The sequence below is a fragment of the Tachypleus tridentatus genome, unplaced genomic scaffold, assembly GCF_004210375.1.
Source record: "Tachypleus tridentatus isolate NWPU-2018 unplaced genomic scaffold, ASM421037v1 Hic_cluster_2, whole genome shotgun sequence".
NCBI lineage: Eukaryota > Metazoa > Arthropoda > Merostomata > Xiphosura > Limulidae > Tachypleus > Tachypleus tridentatus.
Window position 1 is genome coordinate 46,769,715 of NW_027467782.1, and position 24,546 is coordinate 46,794,260.

Below are 24,546 nucleotides of genomic sequence, written 5' to 3' on the forward strand. Positions count from 1 at the left end.
TTGTTACTATTTCACTGAGTAACATGTCATACTGGATATGTAATGTTTGTTACTATTTCACTGAGTAACATGTCATACTGGGTATGTAATGTTTGTTACTATTTCACTGAGTAACATGTCATACTGGATATGTAATGTTTGTTACTATTTCACTGAGTAACATGTCATACTGGGTATGTAATGTTTGTTACTATTTCACTGAGTAACATGTCATACTGGTATGTAATGTTTGTTACTATTTCACTGAGTAACATGTCATACTGGATATGTAATGTTTGTTACTATTTCACTGAGTAACATGTCATACTGGGTATGTAATGTTTGTTACTATTTCACTGAGTAACATGTCATACTGGATATGTAATGTTTGTTACTATTTCACTGAGTAACATGTCATACTGGATATGTAATGTTTGTTACTATTTCACTGAGTAACATGTCATACTGGATATGTAATGTTTGTTACTATTTCACTGAGTAACATGTCATACTGGGTATGTAATGTTTGTTACTATTTCACTGAGTAACATGTCATACTGGATATGTAATGTTTGTTACTATTTCACTGAGTAACATGTCATACTGGGTATGTAATGTTTGTTACTATTTCACTGAGTAACATGTCATACTGGGTATGTAATGTTTGTTACTATTTCACTGAGTAACATGTCATACTGTCATATGTAATGTTTGTTACTATTTCACTGAGTAACATGTCATACTGGGTATGTAATGTTTGTTACTATTTCACTGAGTAACATGTCATACTGGATATGTAATGTTTGTTACTATTTCACTGAGTAACATGTCATACTGGATATGTAATGTTTGTTACTATTTCACTGAGTAACATGTCATACTGGATATGTAATGTTTGTTACTATTTCACTGAGTAACATGTCATACTGGGTATGTAATGTTTGTTACTATTTCACTGAGTAACATGTCATACTGGATATGTAATGTTTGTTACTATTTCACTGAGTAACATGTCATACTGGGTATGTAATGTTTGTTACTATTTCACTGAGTAACATGTCATACTGGGTATGTAATGTTTGTTACTATTTCACTGAGTAACATGTCATACTGGATATGTAATGTTTGTTACTATTTCACTGAGTAACATGTCATACTGGGTATGTAATGTTTGTTACTATTTCACTGAGTAACATGTCATACTGGTATGTAATGTTTGTTACTATTTCACTGAGTAACATGTCATACTGGGTATGTAATGTTTGTTACTATTTCACTGAGTAACATGTCATACTGGGTATGTAATGTTTGTTACTATTTCACTGAGTAACATGTCATACTGGGTATGTAATGTTTGTTACTATTTCACTGAGTAACATGTCATACTGGGTATGTAATGTTTGTTACTATTTCACTGAGTAACATGTCATACTGGATATGTAATGTTTGTTACTATTTCACTGAGTAACATGTCATACTGGGTATGTAATGTTTGTTACTATTTCACTGAGTAACATGTCATACTGGATATGTAATGTTTGTTACTATTTCACTGAGTAACATGTCATACTGGGTATGTAATGTTTGTTACTATTTCACTGAGTAACATGTCATACTGGATATGTAATGTTTGTTACTATTTCACTGAGTAACATGTCATACTGGGTATGTAATGTTTGTTACTATTTCACTGAGTAACATGTCATACTGGGTATGTAATGTTTGTTACTATTTCACTGAGTAACATGTCATACTGGTATGTAATGTTTGTTACTATTTCACTGAGTAACATGTCATACTGGGTATGTAATGTTTGTTACTATTTCACTGAGTAACATGTCATACTGGATATGTAATGTTTGTTACTATTTCACTGAGTAACATGTCATACTGGGTATGTAATGTTTGTTACTATTTCACTGAGTAACATGTCATACTGGATATGTAATGTTTGTTACTATTTCACTGAGTAACATGTCATACTGGGTATGTAATGTTTGTTACTATTTCACTGAGTAACATGTCATACTGGGTATGTAATGTTTGTTACTATTTCACTGAGTAACATGTCATACTGGGTATGTAATGTTTGTTACTATTTCACTGAGTAACATGTCATACTGGATATGTAATGTTTGTTACTATTTCACTGAGTAACATGTCATACTGGGTATGTAATGTTTGTTACTATTTCACTGAGTAACATGTCATACTGGATATGTAATGTTTGTTACTATTTCACTGAGTAACATGTCATACTGGTATGTAATGTTTGTTACTATTTCACTGAGTAACATGTCATACTGGGTATGTAATGTTTGTTACTATTTCACTGAGTAACATGTCATACTGGATATGTAATGTTTGTTACTATTTCACTGAGTAACATGTCATACTGGGTATGTAATGTTTGTTACTATTTCACTGAGTAACATGTCATACTGGATATGTAATGTTTGTTACTATTTCACTGAGTAACATGTCATACTGGATATGTAATGTTTGTTACTATTTCACTGAGTAACATGTCATACTGGGTATGTAATGTTTGTTACTATTTCACTGAGTAACATGTCATACTGGGTATGTAATGTTTGTTACTATTTCACTGAGTAACATGTCATACTGGGTATGTAATGTTTGTTACTATTTCACTGAGTAACATGTCATACTGGGTATGTAATGTTTGTTACTATTTCACTGAGTAACATGTCATACTGGGTATGTAATGTTTGTTACTATTTCACTGAGTAACATGTCATACTGGGTATGTAATGTTTGTTACTATTTCACTGAGTAACATGTCATACTGGATATGTAATGTTTGTTACTATTTCACTGAGTAACATGTCATACTGGGTATGTAATGTTTGTTACTATTTCACTGAGTAACATGTCATACTGGGTATGTAATGTTTGTTACTATTTCACTGAGTAACATGTCATACTGGATATGTAATGTTTGTTACTATTTCACTGAGTAACATGTCATACTGGGTATGTAATGTTTGTTACTATTTCACTGAGTAACATGTCATACTGGGTATGTAATGTTTGTTACTATTTCACTGAGTAACATGTCATACTGGGTATGTAATGTTTGTTACTATTTCACTGAGTAACATGTCATACTGGGTATGTAATGTTTGTTACTATTTCACTGAGTAACATGTCATACTGGGTATGTAATGTTTGTTACTATTTCACTGAGTAACATGTCATACTGGATATGTAATGTTTGTTACTATTTCACTGAGTAACATGTCATACTGGATATGTAATGTTTGTTACTATTTCACTGAGTAACATGTCATACTGGATATGTAATGTTTGTTACTATTTCACTGAGTAACATGTCATACTGGTATGTAATGTTTGTTACTATTTCACTGAGTAACATGTCATACTGGGTATGTAATGTTTGTTACTATTTCACTGAGTAACATGTCATACTGGATATGTAATGTTTGTTACTATTTCACTGAGTAACATGTCATACTGGATATGTAATGTTTGTTACTATTTCACTGAGTAACATGTCATACTGGGTATGTAATGTTTGTTACTATTTCACTGAGTAACATGTCATACTGGGTATGTAATGTTTGTTACTATTTCACTGAGTAACATGTCATACTGGATATGTAATGTTTGTTACTATTTCACTGAGTAACATGACATACTGGATATGTAATGTTTGTTACTATTTCACTGAGTAACATGTCATACTGGGTATGTAATGTTTGTTACTATTTCACTGAGTAACATGACATACTGGATATGTAATGTTTGTTACTATTTCACTGAGTAACATGTCATACTGGGTATGTAATGTTTGTTACTATTTCACTGAGTAACATGTCATACTGGATATGTAATGTTTGTTACTATTTCACTGAGTAACATGTCATACTGGATATGTAATGTTTGTTACTATTTCACTGAGTAACATGTCATACTGGGTATGTAATGTTTGTTACTATTTCACTGAGTAACATGTCATACTGGATATGTAATGTTTGTTACTATTTCACTGAGTAACATGTCATACTGGGTATGTAATGTTTGTTACTATTTCACTGAGTAACATGTCATACTAGGTATGTAATGTTTGTTACTATTTCACTGAGTAACATGTCATACTGGGTATGTAATGTTTGTTACTATTTCACTGAGTAACATGTCATACTGGGTATGTAATGTTTGTTACTATTTCACTGAGTAACATGTCATACTGGGTATGTAATGTTTGTTACTATTTCACTGAGTAACATGTCATACTGGGTATGTAATGTTTGTTACTATTTCACTGAGTAACATGTCATACTGGGTATGTAATGTTTGTTACTATTTCACTGAGTAACATGTCATACTGGATATGTAATGTTTGTTACTATTTCACTGAGTAACATGTCATACTGGGTATGTAATGTTTGTTACTATTTCACTGAGTAACATGTCATACTGGGTATGTAATGTTTGTTACTATTTCACTGAGTAACATGTCATACTGGATATGTAATGTTTGTTACTATTTCACTGAGTAACATGTCATACTGAATATGTAATGTTTGTTACTATTTCACTGAGTAACATGTCATACTGGGTATGTAATGTTTGTTACTATTTCACTGAGTAACATGTCATACTGGATATGTAATGTTTGTTACTATTTCACTGAGTAACATGTCATACTGAATATGTAATGTTTGTTACTATTTCACTGAGTAACATGTCATACTGGGTATGTAATGTTTGTTACTATTTCACTGAGTAACATGTCATACTGGATATGTAATGTTTGTTACTATTTCACTGAGTAACATGTCATACTGGGTATGTAATGTTTGTTACTATTTCACTGAGTAACATGTCATACTGGGTATGTAATGTTTGTTACTATTTCACTGAGTAACATGTCATACTGGTATGTAATGTTTGTTACTATTTCACTGAGTAACATGTCATACTGGTATGTAATGTTTGTTACTATTTCACTGAGTAACATGTCATACTGTGTATGTAATGTTTGTTACTATTTCACTGAGTAACATGTCATACTGGGTATGTAATGTTTGTTACTATTTCACTGAGTAACATGTCATACTGGGTATGTAATGTTTGTTACTATTTCACTGAGTAACATGTCATACTGGGTATGTAATGTTTGTTACTATTTCACTGAGTAACATGTCATACTGGGTATGTAATGTTTGTTACTATTTCACTGAGTAACATGTCATACTGGGTATGTAATGTTTGTTACTATTTCACTGAGTAACATGTCATACTGGATATGTAATGTTTGTTACTATTTCACTGAGTAACATGTCATACTGGGTATGTAATGTTTGTTACTATTTCACTGAGTAACATGTCATACTGGGTATGTAATGTTTGTTACTATTTCACTGAGTAACATGTCATACTGGGTATGTAATGTTTGTTACTATTTCACTGAGTAACATGTCATACTGGGTATGTAATGTTTGTTACTATTTCACTGAGTAACATGACATACTGGATATGTAATGTTTGTTACTATTTCACTGAGTAACATGTCATACTGGGTATGTAATGTTTGTTACTATTTCACTGAGTAACATGTCATACTGGATATGTAATGTTTGTTACTATTTCACTGAGTAACATGTCATACTGGGTATGTAATGTTTGTTACTATTTCACTGAGTAACATGTCATACTGGGTATGTAATGTTTGTTACTATTTCACTGAGTAACATGTCATACTGGGTATGTAATGTTTGTTACTATTTCACTGAGTAACATGTCATACTGGATATGTAATGTTTGTTACTATTTCACTGAGTAACATGTCATACTGGGTATGTAATGTTTGTTACTATTTCACTGAGTAACATGTCATACTGGGTATGTAATGTTTGTTACTATTTCACTGAGTAACATGTCATACTGGGTATGTAATGTTTGTTACTATTTCACTGAGTAACATGTCATACTGGGTATGTAATGTTTGTTACTATTTCACTGAGTAACATGTCATACTGGATATGTAATGTTTGTTACTATTTCACTGAGTAACATGTCATACTGGGTATGTAATGTTTGTTACTATTTCACTGAGTAACATGTCATACTGGATATGTAATGTTTGTTACTATTTCACTGAGTAACATGTCATACTGGGTATGTAATGTTTGTTACTATTTCACTGAGTAACATGTCATACTGGATATGTAATGTTTGTTACTATTTCACTGAGTAACATGTCATACTGGGTATGTAATGTTTGTTACTATTTCACTGAGTAACATGTCATACTGGGTATGTAATGTTTGTTACTATTTCACTGAGTAACATGTCATACTGGATATGTAATGTTTGTTACTATTTCACTGAGTAACATGTCATACTGGATATGTAATGTTTGTTACTATTTCACTGAGTAACATGTCATACTGGGTATGTAATGTTTGTTACTATTTCACTGAGTAACATGTCATACTGGGTATGTAATGTTTGTTACTATTTCACTGAGTAACATGTCATACTGGATATGTAATGTTTGTTACTATTTCACTGAGTAACATGTCATACTGGATATGTAATGTTTGTTACTATTTCACTGAGTAACATGTCATACTGGGTATGTAATGTTTGTTACTATTTCACTGAGTAACATGTCATACTGGGTATGTAATGTTTGTTACTATTTCACTGAGTAACATGACATACTGGGTATGTAATGTTTGTTACTATTTCACTGAGTAACATGTCATACTGGATATGTAATGTTTGTTACTATTTCACTGAGTAACATGTCATACTGGATATGTAATGTTTGTTACTATTTCACTGAGTAACATGTCATACTGGATATGTAATGTTTGTTACTATTTCACTGAGTAACATGACATACTGGGTATGTAATGTTTGTTACTATTTCACTGAGTAACATGTCATACTGGGTATGTAATGTTTGTTACTATTTCACTGAGTAACGTGTCATACTGGGTATGTAATGTTTGTTATTATTTCACTGAGTAACATGTCATACTGGGTATGTAATGTTTGTTACTATTTCACTGAGTAACATGTCATACTGGGTATGTAATGTTTGTTACTATTTCACTGAGTAACGTGTCATACTGGGTATGTAATGTTTGTTATTATTTCACTGAGTAACATGTCATACTGGATATGTAATGTTTGTTACTATTTCACTGAGTAACATGTCATACTGGGTATGTAATGTTTGTTACTATTTCACTGAGTAACATGTCATACTGGGTATGTAATGTTTGTTACTATTTCACTGAGTAACATGTCATACTGGGTATGTAATGTTTGTTACTATTTCACTGAGTAACATGTCATACTGGGTATGTAATGTTTGTTACTATTTCACTGAGTAACATGACATACTGGATATGTAATGTTTGTTACTATTTCACTGAGTAACATGTCATACTGGGTATGTAATGTTTGTTACTATTTCACTGAGTAACATGTCATACTGGATATGTAATGTTTGTTACTATTTCACTGAGTAACATGTCATACTGGTATGTAATGTTTGTTACTATTTCACTGAGTAACATGTCATACTGGGTATGTAATGTTTGTTACTATTTCACTGAGTAACATGTCATACTGGGTATGTAATGTTTGTTACTATTTCACTGAGTAACATGTCATACTGGATATGTAATGTTTGTTACTATTTCACTGAGTAACATGTCATACTGGGTATGTAATGTTTGTTACTATTTCACTGAGTAACATGTCATACTGGGTATGTAATGTTTGTTACTATTTCACTGAGTAACATGTCATACTGGGTATGTAATGTTTGTTACTATTTCACTGAGTAACATGTCATACTGGGTATGTAATGTTTGTTACTATTTCACTGAGTAACATGACATACTGGATATGTAATGTTTGTTACTATTTCACTGAGTAACATGTCATACTGGGTATGTAATGTTTGTTACTATTTCACTGAGTAACATGTCATACTGGATATGTAATGTTTGTTACTATTTCACTGAGTAACATGTCATACTGGGTATGTAATGTTTGTTACTATTTCACTGAGTAACATGTCATACTGGATATGTAATTTTTGTTACTATTTCACTGAGTAACATGTCATACTGTGTATGTAATGTTTGTTACTATTTCACTGAGTAACATGTCATACTGGGTATGTAATGTTTGTTACTATTTCACTGAGTAACATGTCATACTGGATATGTAATGTTTGTTACTATTTCACTGAGTAACATGTCATACTGGATATGTAATGTTTGTTACTATTTCACTGAGTAACATGTCATACTGGGTATGTAATGTTTGTTACTATTTCACTGAGTAACATGTCATACTGGGTATGTAATGTTTGTTACTATTTCACTGAGTAACATGACATACTGGATATGTAATGTTTGTTACTATTTCACTGAGTAACATGACATACTGGATATGTAATGTTTGTTACTATTTCACTGAGTAACATGTCATACTGGGTATGTAATGTTTGTTACTATTTCACTGAGTAACATGTCATACTGGGTATGTAATGTTTGTTACTATTTCACTGAGTAACATGACATACTGGGTATGTAATGTTTGTTACTATTTCACTGAGTAACATGTCATACTGGATATGTAATGTTTGTTACTATTTCACTGAGTAACATGACATACTGGATATGTAATGTTTGTTACTATTTCACTGAGTAACATGACATACTGGATATGTAATGTTTGTTACTATTTCACTGAGTAACATGACATACTGGGTATGTAATGTTTGTTACTATTTCACTGAGTAACATGACATACTGGGTATGTAATGTTTGTTACTATTTCACTGAGTAACATGTCATACTGGGTATGTAATGTTTGTTACTATTTCACTGAGTAACATGACATACTGGATATGTAATGTTTGTTACTATTTCACTGAGTAACATGACATACTGGATATGTAATGTTTGTTACTATTTCACTGAGTAACATGTCATACTGGGTATGTAATGTTTGTTACTATTTCACTGAGTAGCATATCATACTGGATATGTAATGTTTGTTACTATTTCACTGAGTAACATGTCATACTGGGTATGTAATGTTTGTTACTATTTCACTGAGTAGCATATCATACTGGATATGTAATGTTTGTTACTATTTCACTGAGTAACATGACATACTGGATATGTAATGTTTGTTACTATTTCACTGAGTAACATGTCATACTGGATATGTAATGATTGTTACTATTTCACTGAGTAACATGACATACTGGATATGTAATGTTTGTTACTATTTCACTGAGTAACATGTCATTCTGGGTATGTAATGTTTGTTACTATTTCACTGAGTAACATGTCATACTGGATATGTAATGATTGTTACTATTTCACTGAGTAACATGACATACTGGATATGTAATGTTTGTTACTATTTCACTGAGTAACATGACATACTGGATATGTAATGTTTGTTACTATTTCACTGAGTAACATGTCATACTGGGTATGTAATGTTTGTTACTATTTCACTGAGTAACATGACATACTGGATATGTAATGTTTGTTACTATTTCACTGAGTAACATCTCATACTGGGTATGTAATGTTTGTTATTATTTCAAATAATTATATTTCCAGACTCACGACACCTTGCACATCCAAAGCTATCTCTACAAAATTCTCACCAGTAAACTGTTTAAATACTTTTCAGCATCCAAAATAATGGTTATTTAAAAATGTAATATCACTTTTATGTATAATAAAACCAACAAATAAAACTTATTGTATTGAATAATTTCAACCCTGAAGTTTTTTAATGTATGTAAGAAAGATGAGTTTATTTTCCGGACAGATCAAGCCCATCTGGACAGTGTCCACACTTACTTTTCCCAGTCCAATACAACATGCTGCAAGTCCAAGTTGGATACTTTCCAAAACCTGTGGCATACTGCACCGTCAACAAGAAACCTCCGGTTGATTTACCACATATACCTATTCCTTCATGATTCTATTCAAACAGAAATAGTGTTAAATAAATTTGGTTAATGATCTGTGCGACCAACAAGTTGTATCATATAATAATTACCTGTAAAATAGACTGTGCCTAAAAAACAGTGAATTATGGGTACAACATCCGTGTACTTAACACAGTAATAATAAAGTCAAGAAATGTAAAAACCATACCTGCATCTTCTGGTCACACTGCAATATATTTAATACAAAGAAAAATTTTAACACAACATGTACACTCATCCATTATGAAATTTAGTAAATTAAAACTGAAAATAGAATGGTTAAAGACACTGAGAAAAACAAAATTATAAATCAAATATACTTTACTAAGATTTTGTCACTCTATTAAAATGTTTCTCGATTCATTTTTTTTATTACAACAATCTCAACGGTTTGTCTTTTCTGACTTCATGTTCTAGCTACGTTTATTTAATATTCATGACCAAAACACCATGCAAGATTTAAATGGTTATAATGTCAGCTGAAAACATGACGAATGCTACACCATTACCTTTTCGGTAATCGTGTTGTTTCCAAAGTGCACAACTGCTCGTAATTACATTTTGTTTTACTTTTAAACTGTCTTCATCATTGGTTAAGCCCTGCAGATCTACACTGATCTCTCATTTCATTTGCAAGAGGTGCACCTCTCCCAAACTCCAAGTGCATATTATGTCCTGTGTTGCTTTCTTATACATGTGAGTGTGGATTGGTAAGATTGTGATCCTGTCAATAACATGAAACACTTCGTACAAAATAAAGTTTTACCATTTGCTGAAGAATTTCTAACGTCCCTAAAAATACAGCTGCTTTGAAATTATATATTTCAAGTAACGATTGTAAGAATTTATAATTACCTTGAGAGTCAATTTAAATAAGGTTGATGACTGGTTAGTCTGGTAAGTGAAAACAAACCCTTATTTATAATTTTATCACCACAGCATTCATTTATCCAACTTTTAGCTTCAGTAATTTTGCTTCTTTGGTACAGAGGCAACCATTGATAACCAGCCACTACTTCCATCCATGGATCTTATGTTAATTTCATTTAGTATTGGTTTAAATGAAGTAATCATATATCAAGCCACATGGTTGTTGTTATTGTTTGTTTTATTCTTAAAGAATAAAACAAACTTTTGTATTTTCAGATGTTCTTGCTTTTTGTTCCATTTGTTCATTTGTGTTATTAAAAGAGGATGTGTTACTGGAACTTAAGAAACATGGTACAACCACGAAGCTCTCACGAAGGTCTATAACATAATATAAGCACACCTAAAGATGAGCTACAAAAGTAAACCTGAAACATTATCCTACACTGACTCTCACACCTAAAGATGAGCTACAAAAGTAAACCTGAAACATTATCCTACACTGACTCTCACACCTAAAGATGAGCTACAAAAGTAAACCTGAAACATTATCCTACACTGACTCTCACACCTAAAGATGAGTTACAAAAGTAAACCTGAAATATTATCCTACACTGACTCTCACACCTAAAGATGAGTTACAAAAGTAAACCTGAAATATTATCCTACACTGACTCTCACACCTAAAGATGAGCTACAAAAGTAAACCTGAAATATTATCCTACACTGACTCTCACACCTAAAGATGAGCTACAAAAGTAAACCTGAAATATTATCCTACACTGACTCTCACACCTAAAGATGAGCTACAAAAGTAAACCTGAAATATTATCCTACACTGACTCTCACACCTAAAGATGAGCTACAAAAGTAAACCTGAAATATTATCCTACACTGACTCTCACACCTAAAGATGAGCTACAAAGTAAACCTGAAATATTATCCTACACTGACTCTCACACCTAAAGATGAGCTACAAAAGTAAACCTGAAATATTATCCTACACTGACTCTCACACCTAAAGATGAGCTACAAAAGTAAACCTGAAATATTATCCTACACTGACTCTCACACCTAAAGATGAGCTACAAAAGTAAACCTGAAATATTATCCTACACTGACTCTCACACCTAAAGATGAGCTACAAAAGTAAACCTGAAACATTATCCTACACTGACTCTCACACCTAAAGATGAGCTACAAAAAGTAAACCTGAAATATTATCCTACACTGACTCTCACACCTAAAGATGAGCTACAAAAAGTAAACCTGAAATATTATCCTACACTGACTCTCACACCTAAAGATGAGCTACAAAAGTAAACCTGAAACATTATCCTACACTGACTCTCACACCTAAAGATGAGCTACAAAAGTAAACCTGAAATATTATCCTACACTGACTCACACCTAAAGATGAGCTACAAAAGTAAACCTGAAATATTATCCTACACTGACTCTCACACCTAAAGATGAGCTACACAAAGTAAACCTGAAACATTATCCTACACTGACTCTCACACCTAAAGATGAGCTACAAAAAGTAAACCTGAAATATTATCCTACACTGACTCTCACACCTAAAGATGAGCTACAAAAGTAAACCTGAAATATTATCCTGCACTGACTCTCACACCTAAAAATGAGCTACAAAAGTAAACCTGAAATATTATCCTACACTGACTCTCACACCTAAAGATGAGCTACAAAAGTAAACCTGAAATATTATCCTACACTGACTCTCACACCTAAAGATGAGCTACAAAAGTAAACCTGAAATATTATCCTACACTGACTCTCACACCTAAAGATGACCTACAAAAGTAAACCTGAAACATTATCCTACACTGACTCTCACACCTAAAGATGAGCTACATAAGTAAACCTGAAATATTATCCTACACTGACTCTCACACCTAAAGATGAGTTACAAAAGTAAACCTGAAATATTATCCTACACTAACTCTCACACCTAAAGATGAGCTACAAAAGTAAACCTGAAATATTATCCTACACTGACTCTCACACCTAAAGATGAGTTACAAAAGTAAACCTGAAATATTATCCTACACTAACTCTCACACCTAAAGATGAGCTACAAAAGTAAACCTGAAATATTATCCTACACTGACTCTCACACCTAAAGATGAGCTACAAAAGTAAACCTGAAATATTATCCTACACTGACTCTCACATCTAAAGATGAGCTACAAAAGTAAACCTGAAATATTATCCTACACTGACTCTCACATCTAAAGATGAGCTACAAAAGTAAACCTGAAATATTATCCTACACTGACTCTCACACCTAAAGATGAGCTACAAAAGTAAACCTGAAATATTATCCTACACTGACTCTCACACCTAAAGATGAGCTACAAAAGTAAACCTGAAATATTATCCTACACTGACTCTCACACCTAAAGATGAGTTACAAAAGTAAACCTGAAATATTATCCTGCACTGACTCTCACACCTAAAAATGAGCTACAAAAGTAAACCTGAAATATTATCCTACACTGACTCTCACACCTAAAGATGAGCTACAAAAGTAAACCTGAAATATTATCCTACACTGACTCTCACACCTAAAGATGAGCTACAAAAAGTAAACCTGAAATATTATCCTACACTGACTCTCACACCTAAAGATGACCTACAAAAGTAAACCTGAAACATTATCCTACACTGACTCTCACACCTAAAGATGAGCTACATAAGTAAACCTGAAATATTATCCTACACTGACTCTCACACCTAAAGATGAGTTACAAAAGTAAACCTGAAATATTATCCTACACTAACTCTCACACCTAAAGATGAGCTACAAAAAGTAAACCTGAAATATTATCCTACACTGACTCTCACACCTAAAGATGAGTTACAAAAGTAAACCTGAAATATTATCCTACACTAACTCTCACACCTAAAGATGAGCTACAAAAGTAAACCTGAAATATTATCCTACACTGACTCTCACACCTAAAGATGAGCTACAAAAAGTAAACCTGAAATATTATCCTACACTGACTCTCACATCTAAAGATGAGCTACAAAAGTAAACCTGAAATATTATCCTACACTGACTCTCACATCTAAAGATGAGCTACAAAAGTAAACCTGAAATATTATCCTACACTGACTCTCACACCTAAAGATGAGCTACAAAAGTAAACCTGAAATATTATCCTACACTGACTCTCACACCTAAAGATGAGCTACAAAAGTAAACCTGAAATATTATCCTACACTGACTCTCACACCTAAAGATGAGCTACAAAAGTAAACCTGAAATATTATCCTACACTGACTCTCACACCTAAAGATGAGCTACAAAAGTAAACCTGAAATATTATCCTACACTGACTCTCACACCTAAAGATGAGTTACAAAAGTAAACCTGAAATATTATCCTACACTGACTCTCACACCTAAAGATGAGCTACAAAAGTAAACCTGAAATATTATCCTGCACTGACTCTAAAGATGAGCTACAAAAGTAAACCTGAAACATTATCCTACACTGACTCTCACATCTAAAGATGAGCTACAAAAGTAAACCTGAAATATTATCCTACACTGACTCTCACACCTAAAGATGAGCTACAAAAGTAAACCTGAAATATTATCCTACACTGACTCTCACACCTAAAGATGAGTTACAAAAGTAAACCTGAAATATTATCCTACACTAACTCTCACACCTAAAGATGAGCTACAAAAGTAAACCTGAAATATTATCCTACACTGACTCTCACACCTAAAGATGAGTTACAAAAAGTAAACCTGAAATATTATCCTACACTAACTCTCACACCTAAAGATGAGCTACAAAAGTAAACCTGAAATATTATCCTACACTGACTCTCACACCTAAAGATGAGCTACAAAAGTAAACCTGAAATATTATCCTACACTGACTCTCACATCTAAAGATGAGCTACAAAAGTAAACCTGAAATATTATCCTACACTGACTCTCACACCTAAAGATGAGCTACAAAGTAAACCTGAAATATTATCCTACACTGACTCTCACACCTAAAGATGAGCTACAAAAAGTAAACCTGAAATATTATCCTACACTGACTCTCACACCTAAAGATGAGTTACAAAAGTAAACCTGAAATATTATCCTACACTAACTCTCACACCTAAAGATGAGCTACAAAAGTAAACCTGAAATATTATCCTACACTAACTCTCACACCTAAAGATGAGCTACAAAAGTAAACCTGAAATATTATCCTACACTGACTCTCACACCTAAAGATGAGCTACAAAAGTAAACCTGAAACATTATCCTACACTGACTCTCACACCTAAAGATGAGCTACAAAAGTAAACCTGAAACATTATCCTAAACTGACTCTCACACCTAAAGATGAGCTACAAAAGTAAACCTGAAACATTTTCCTACACTGACTCTCACACCTAAAGATGAGCTACAAAAGTAAACCTGAAACATTATCCTACACTGACTCTCACACCTAAAGATGAGCTACAAAAGTAAACCTGAAACATTATCCTACACTGACTCTCACACCTGAAGATGAGCTACAAAAGTAAACCTGAAACATTATCCTACACTGACTCTCACGCCTAAAGATGAGCTACAAAAGTAAACCTGAAATATTATCCTACACTGACTCTCTTCCAGATATTTCTGTGTTTCCAAAGGCGTTACAGTCTATAATCATTTATCACGAAAAACCAACTCACTCATCTGTCAGACATATAATTTTGTGTTAATGGAATACTATTTTAGAGGTATCTGTATACCAGTGAAAATTAGATAATTTCTCAATACGAATGATACTAAATGATAAATACATGACCTATAAGTAAGTGTAACAGTATAAAAATTTAATGTTGATATTTAAAACAGTTCATTCACAGAATTTTGACAGTTAAAATGTAACTTTTCAACACTTTTTGTCTTTGCTATATTGCATTTCCAAATGTTTATTTTAGTATATTTGTGAAAATAAGCAAACACAAAACTAGAGCACCAGAAATGTGTATTTTTCTTTTGAGATTTGTTTTCTACGTTTCAGCACACTATTTATTACCATTGTTTACAGTGGTAAAATTACTTATATTTGCTGACAATACTACAGTCTGGAGTTTTTCTGGTGGTGAAGAGGATGCCGCTGATGTACAAAAGGATTCAGGTCATTTAGTGAGTTAGGAACGTAAATGAAAGATGGATTTTAATTACAAGTGCATGTGGGTTATCATAATTTGAATTGTAAATATAAGTTTGATGGGAATAACCTTAACAGTGTCCATTTTGGTACTCTGCTTGATCAGTTTCTTGTGCCATCTAAGCAGTGTGCTGCTGGTAGTAGTAAATTAAATAACAGTGTGGATTTACAGAAATATTGAATACAAATCTAAAAAGGTTAGGCATCACCTGGAGTGGTGTGTTCAGTCTTGGCTCCTTACCTCAGTAAAGACAATTTGTTGGAAGAGGTTCAGAGGGTTACTACAGTTATATCTGGAATAGAGATATAGTCATACATAGATAGATTAAGATGTCTGAAATTGTGTTATGAAAACATAAATGAGTCAGAGAGAGATTTGATTAAGTGTTAAAGTTTGTTAAGGGAAGTAACAGTGTTGATACATTTTACTGGTAGGAATGGCAGACCTTAGGGACATAAATATAAATTTTAACAGTGTTGATACATTTTCCTGGTAAGAATGGTAAATCTTGGGGACATAAATATAAATTTTAACAGTGTTGATACATCTTACTGGTAAGAATGGTAAATCTTGGGGACATAAATATAAATTTTAACAGTGTTGATACATCTTACTGGTAAGAATGGCAGACTTTGGGGACATAAATATAAATTTTAACAGTGTTGATACATTTTCCTGGTAAGAATGGTAAATCTTGGGGACATAAATATAAATTTTAACAGTGTTGATACATCTTACTGGTAAGAATGGTAAATCTTGGGAACATAAATATAAATTTTAACAGTGTTGATACATCTTACTGGTAAGAATGGTAGACCTTGGGGACATAAATATAAATTTTAACAGTGTTGATACATCTTACTGGTAAGAATGGTAGACCTTGGAGACATAAATATAAATTTTAACAGTGTTGATACATCTTACTGGTAAGAAAGGCAGACTTTAGGGACATAAATATAAATTTTAACAGTGTTGATACATCTTACTGGTAGGAATGGCAGACCTTGGGGACATAAATATAAATTTTAACAGTGTTGATACATCTTACTGGTAAGAATGGCAGACCTTGGGGACATAAATATAAATTTCAACAGCATTGATACATCTTACTGGTAAGAATGGCAGACCTTGGGGACATAAATATAAATTTTAACAGTGTTGATACATCTTACTGGTAAGAATGGCAGACCTTGGGGACATAAATATAAATTTTAACAGTGTTGATACATATTAGTGGTAAGAATGGTAGACCTTAGGGACATAAATATAAATTTTAACAGCATTGATACATGTTAACATATTAACAGTGTTGATACATCTTACTGGTAAGAATGGCAGACCTTGAAGACATAAATACAAATTTTAACAGTGTTGATACATCTTACTGGTAAGAATGGCAGACTTTGGGGATATAAATATAAATTTTAACAGTGTTGATACATCTTACTGGTAAGAATGGCAGACTTTAGGGACATAAATATAAATTTTAACAGTGTTGATACATCTTACTGGTAGGAATGGCAGACCTTGGGGACATAAATATAAATTTTAACAGTGTTGATACATCTTACTGGTAAGAATGGCAGACCTTAGGGACATAAAAATAAATTTTAACAGTGTTGATACATCTTACTGGTAAGAATGGCAGACCTTGCGGACATAAATATAAATTTTAACAGTGTTGATACATCTTACTGGTAAGAATGGTTGACCTTAGGGACATAAATATAAATTTTAAGAGTGTTGATACATCTTACTGGTAAGAATGGTAGACCTTGGGGACATAAATATAAATTTTAACAGTGTTGATACATCTTACTGGTAAGAATGGCAGACCTTAGGGACATAAATATAAATTTTAACAGTGTTGATACATCTTACTGGTAAGAATGGCAGACCTTGCGGACATAAATATAAATTTTAACAATGTTGATACATCTTACTGGTAAGAAAGGTAGACCTTGGGGACATAAATATAAATTTTAACAGTGTTGATACATCTTACTGGTAAGAATGGCAGACCTTGGGGACATAAATATAAATTTTAACAGTGTTGATACATCTTACTGGTAAGAATGGCAGACCTTAGGGACATAAATATAAATTTTAACAGTGTTGATACATCTTACTGGTAAGAATGGCAGACCTTGCGGACATAAATATAAATTTTAACAATGTTGATACATCTTACTGGTAAGAAAGGTAGACCTTGGGGACATAAATATAAATTTTAACAGTGTTGATACATCTTACTGGTAGGAATGGCAGACCTTGGAGACATAAATATAAATTTTAACAGTGTTGATACATCTTACTGGTAAGAATGGCAGACCTTAGGGACATAAATATAAATTTTAACAGTGTTGATACATCTTACTGGTAAGAATGGTAGACCTTGGGGACATAAATACAAATTTTAACAGTGTTGATACATCTTACTGGTAAGAATGGTAGACCTTAGGGACATAAATATAAATTTTAACAGTGTTGATACATCTTGCTGGTAAGAATGGTAGACCTTGGGGACATAAATATAAATTTTAACAGTGTTGATACATATTAGTGGTAAGAATGGTAAACCTTGGAGTCATAAATATAAATTTCAACAGTGTTGATACATATTAGTGGTAAGAATGGTAGACCTTAGGGACATAAATATAAATTTTAACAGCATTGATACATGTTAACATATTAACAGTGTTGATACATCTTACTGGTAAGAATGGTAGACCTTGGGGACATAAATGTAAATTTTAATATATAATTTTTATCTTCAGCTAAGAACTTTATTCTTTTCAGAGGGTGTTTGACTTTTTGGAATGAGATGTTTTCAGATACAGTGAGTTTCAGTAATAGTTTAATAAATATGCAAATGACAAAGATGGACTTTCAGTAAGCCTCTTCTTATCCTTAATGTTTAAGTTACATAAAATTAACACAAGCCCAACTGATCTTTTCAAAATCTTAAATTTATGTCCTCCCATTCTATATCTTCAAGTTAGAGCACAAATAAGTTATATGCCTTCATCCTATCAAATCTACAGACAATCTTTCAAACTTCAATAATACCACTTTTTATCCTTCTTTAAGAGAAGACATCAGGAAATCTTCACCTTTCAACATGTGACCATTCCATATCTAAAATCACCCTAACAGCTCTCCTTCAAACCTTTTCCAACAAGACAATATCCATTTTTAGATAAATGGATAAATCTGAACAGAATATTCCAAATCCAAATAAGGTCTAACTTCCGATTTTTTTATATGGGTAATTACCCCTTCTGATTTGTCTTCAATATGTATGTAAATGCACCTTAAGTTTCTATTAGTATCAACCTTAACACTATTTTAACAGGCTGAAGGACTTATTCACCTCGATGCCAAAATTAAATAAGTTCCCATTTGTATTCCATATGATACAAATTATAATAAAATTGTAATATTTTGCATTTACCACGAATTGTAATGAAAGATCAAATGGTAAATATTTTTCCAATTTTTACAAAGTGTATCTGTAAAACTATAATACTACAGAATTCTCAATAGAACTTAGAAATACGAAATTGGTTAATGTTATTGGAAAACTTTCAATACTATAAAACGATTAATACACGTAATGCAAAAGCAATGTCTCAAGCTCCAACCCCTAAACTCCAATTAAAACTATTCTACGTTTTCACTATTAACAGTAACACTAATAACAATGGTCCTATTTGACTAGATTATAGGATATTGGAAGAGTTAAACCTGTCAGTTGTGAAAGTAAGAACCCTAAAAATCACTGATTTAGTAATTACAACACTAATTTGACTATTTCAAGCATTTTAAGTCGCTTGAATTCTAAAGTTGAAGATGAAATTCGAAGTCCCACAGAAGCCAATGAACTGGCACATTAACCTAAATCATTGAACTTTCAAATAAGTATATAATACATGTATTACCATACATATTAGAAATTCTTGGATAACAGCCAAAAAATATACTTTCACAAACGCTAACTTCTCATAGTTTACAATTTTAATACCGCCATTGGTGACGAAAGCGCCCTCTTTAATAGATATTTTTGTAAATGATATAGAAATCCGTTATCAGACGAATTGTGAAATAGTTTATATTTTCATTTTTTATTTGTTTGTTTGTTATTCTTTTTATGTGTTTGTTTCTATTTTTTATTTTTGAGGGTTTCCTTTTCCATCGAGATTATGTATTCCATTATATTTTTTATCTCTACGAACTATGGTTCTATGATGAATTTTACTTCGTATAGAATATGTAAATAGTGCATACTTCAGTCGTTTATATTATCGAATAATAAAACACTGTCCTACCTAGACTCTAAAAAGTAAGCATCTTTAGTTATCTGCCCGGCTCTGGCTAGGTGGTTAACGAACTCGACTCGTAATCTGAGGGTAATCTCACTATTCGTTGGCAAATGAATAGCCCAAGAGTTGGCGGTGAGTGGTGATGACTAGCTAGTTACCGTCTCTCTAGTCTTACGCTACTAAATTAGGGATGGGTAGTACAGATAGCCCTCGTGTAGCTTTGTGTGAGATTAACAAACATCTTTAGTTATAAAGAATATATCTATATATTTATGAGTAAAAAGCTATACAATGGATTATTTACATTGTGCTAATTACGGCTATCTTATAGTTAGTAAATTCACTGATCTAATTTTTTTCTGTAGTTCAAAAAATAACAGTTACAGTATTCCTGATTTTCGTGTATTTTGTATTTGTTCCGCATTTTGAAATATGTCTTCAATCACCAAAAATGATTATACTTTGTAGGTTCATTACTCTCTGCATTGACTTTAAAGGCGTCATCCTGCAAATTGCTAAAATTATTTATATTACAAATTTACATTTAAAACAAAAAGAAGTGCTTTAGCACTAGACACTTTCAACGTAAATAAATTACCAAAAATATTTAAAAATTAATATCAGTTACCAAATGGCATAGTTTCATTTTTCTCCCCCATTTTGGTAACAAATTCCTTTTAAAAACTAACAATGGGCCCGGCATGGCCAGCTGGGTTAAGGCGTTCGACTTGTAATCCTCGGGTCGCGGATTCGAATCCATGTCGCACCAAACATGTTCGTCCTTTTACGCCGTGGGTGCGTTATAATGTGACGATCAATCCCACTATTCGTTGGTAAAAGAGTAACCCCAAAGTTAGCGGTGGGTGGTGATAACTAGCTGTCTTCCCTATAGTCTTACACTACTAAATTAGGGACGGCTAGTGCAGATAGCCCTTGAGTAGCTTTGAGCGATATTCAAAACAAACAAGCAAACAAAATCTAAGAAATAAAACAGAATTGTCATAATAAATAAAGATTGTTTGAACAGAAAGGTAAGTGTTTATTCACAAAATAGTTTATTTTTTAAAACTTTTTTGTTGAACGACATTTCATTATACATTTATAATATGCATTACATAATTACCTGAATGTTGACCTGAATTACCTGAAAAAATGAGCGTTATGTAATAGTGGATAAATTCGTCAAAATTATACAAAAATTTTCAGGCCTAGCATGGCCTGGTGTTTAAGGCACTGGACCCATGACTTGCATCTCATGGGTTCAAATCCCATCACCGAACATGCTCACCCTTTCAGCCGTTATAATTTACTTTCAATCACACTTTTAAAACGCCCCCTGCTAGTACAGCAATATATCTCCGGATTTACAACGCTAAAATCAGAGATTCGATTCCCCTCGGTGGGCTGAGCAGATAGCTCTATGTGACTTTGCTATAAGAAACACAAACAAACGTACAAAAATTTTCTTAAGCGTATTATTTATAAGTCACCAGTTAAGCGTGATGTATTTTACTTTGTTTTCGTTGTATTTCGTCTTCCTAGCATGTATGTTGACTTTGTTTTCGTTGTATTTTGTCTTCCTGGCATGTATGTAGCAAGAGTAAACTGAATCCGAAATAAGTTTTTGTCATTACTGTTTCAACACTTCACTATTATAGTTCAAAATGTATGATTAATCAATTTATGACTACTTTATGAAAATTTTGCAACTATTTTCAGTAAAGTATAGATGATTCATTAAAAGTTTTTTTTTTTCTCTTCTTGCTAAGATAAACGTTAAATTGAAACGTTTTCGGACTATTAGTAATTACTCAGAAACTATTAAATTGCTTTGCACAACTCTTGTTTTAGTCACTATGTGTAAGTAGTATCTATCGACGTATTTTATATAACAATCTAATATTTATCGTTTTTTTTAATGTTAAAAGAATGTTTTACTGATCATTTTCCCTATTTGAGAAGCTATGCAAGTAACGAAATTGAATTTGACATATTTTAGTCTTAAAAATAATTTCCACCTTTAAAAATTAAATAAATAATATCTTATATCAAAGTTTATTTAGTCTGAATATCTGAATAAAAATCATGTTTTCAGTTTTTCTGTTAACTGAGACGCGGGACCATACGAAAACATGGAACTTACAACCTTCTATATTCAGATACTTCTAAGTTTATGTTTGTTATTCTGAAACGAATTATTTAATTTTGTTCATATAAAATTATACAAGTTTAGATATGAAACTGGGGGAGAGAGGTTACGTTAATAATTGAAATGTATTTTGCATAGCAATTCCTCACATGTGCATTTTTTTTCATTTACCTGACACATTTAAACCAACCTGGAGATTTTGAATCGAGTAATCTATATTTAAAAGTCAATTTGTTCAAGATTAACTTAGTAAAAATTTAGTTTTATATACTTTCCTATAAATATAAGCATTAAAAAAATTATCTTAGGTTGTAACGAAATAGTGAACTAGTTAAAATTAGAAACCTTTGTTTTGTATGAACACCAAGAGAACTCAGTATTGTTGCCTGATAATTACTTCTGCTGCCTGGATTTAGAACAACTTATAACAACCTAAAATTTTGTTTGAATAGTGTTTTCTTAAAATCATGGATTTTACTAATAACATTTTAAACTGTGAAAACATATTGTACTGGTAAGCCCTCTGGTAGAGCTTTGACCTTTGAAGCTAGAAGGCCGAGTTAAAATCCATGTGATATTACTAAACATTCCCTGCACTTTAAGGTGTGGATGCGTTATAAGAATGAGTCAACCTCAAGTAGGGTGCTGCAGACTGGCTAGCGTTACTCAAAATTAGAGGCTATGGTAGATGGATCGTTTGGGTTGAGAAAATATTTTACGTAGAGGAGCGAACAACGTTTCGACCTTCTTCGGTCATCGTCAGGTTCACAAAGAAATAGGTAACTGACCGGAAGCTGACCACATGTTTGAAAGGGGGTTGTGTAACTGAGTGTCGGAATGTAGAGGGCGGTGTTATATGTTTGAATATATAATTTTATTTATTTTATTATATTAATATTGGTATAAAGCCGTTCCTTTATATTGGTTTATTTTGGGTTTAAGTTGTTGTATAAGTAAGGCTTCTTTAATTTTGCGTTTGTTTATGTTTGTTTCTTTATTTAGTATTTGAGTGTTTTCTATGGTTATGTTGTATTTATTTGACTTGCATTGTTCGAAAACGTGTGAAGGTGACTTTTTATGTTCTTTGAATCTGGTTTCCATTTTTCTACTTGTTTCTCCAAACGAGCCGTTTTTTACATATTTCTCTACAAGTGGATTTTTTCGACATCACTGATGGTAGATGGCTTCGCGAGAAATTCAAAACAAACAAACTCGGGTTCTGCGACATCATGACCTCAATACGTCAGCCATAGTTATCTTGTGACCCGTAACAGTTTGTTTGTTTGTTTGTTTTTGAATTTCGCACAAAGCTACTCGAGGGCTATATGTGCTAGCCGTCCCTAATTTAGCAGTGTAAGGCTACAGGGAAGGCAGCTAGTCATCACCACCCATCGCCGACTCTTGGGCTACTCTTTTACCAACGAAAAGTAGAATTGACCGTCACATTATAATGCCCCCACGGCTGGGAGGGCGAGCATGTTTGGCGTGACCGCGATAGGAACCCGTGACCCTCAGATTACGAGTCACACGCCTTAACACGCTTGACCATGCCGGACCCCATAACAGTTATATTTTTAATGTTTAGTGAGGAATCTACTGAACGTAATAAGTAATTAAAGCATGTTTTATAGTATGAAAGTCCTGATTGTAACAATTAAAATGTATTGACCAATAATATCATGTTATCATCAGGTAAAATAAATGTAAACATGATTTGTTTGGTGGTTACGAGATACTGTAGGTCAAAACGCTGTAATTATTAGAATCATAACTTTCCTATTTTGCAAGTAGCTGTTGTTGTATCTTGAAACTTTTCGTAACTGTTTCGTTTCGATTAATGGGAGTAATTATTTGAACACACGAAGGCACGTTCTCGTGATGAAAGGTGTCTTCAGCTGTCGTCGAGGGTAACCACCCTCATTAACCTCTACCACACAGATTTCCACCCTCATTAACCTCTAGCACACATTTCCACCCTCATTTCCA

At 32.6% G+C, this 24,546-nt stretch overlaps 1 protein-coding gene across 4 annotated transcripts in view; it reads right to left on the reverse strand.

The window, feature by feature from the left end:
* Positions 1-20,139, reverse strand: part of LOC143242472 (ADP-ribosylation factor-like protein 15) — a 41,274-nt gene extending 21,135 nt beyond the window's left edge. Inside the window, exons 1-3 of one of the 4 annotated variants that reach the window (XM_076485894.1) lie at positions 20,031-20,139; positions 16,330-16,381; positions 9,885-10,008 (exon numbers count right to left, since the gene is read on the reverse strand). In XM_076485894.1, the coding sequence (XP_076342009.1) occupies positions 9,885-9,947 (63 nt within the window). In that variant the 5' untranslated portion in view covers positions 9,948-10,008; positions 16,330-16,381; positions 20,031-20,139. Of the gene's footprint in view, positions 1-9,884; positions 10,009-16,297; positions 16,382-20,030 lie in introns of all 4 variants that reach the window. The other 3 variants (XM_076485892.1, XM_076485891.1, XM_076485895.1) reach the window with 3 other exon arrangements.
* Positions 20,140-24,546: the final 4,407 nt, after the last annotated feature.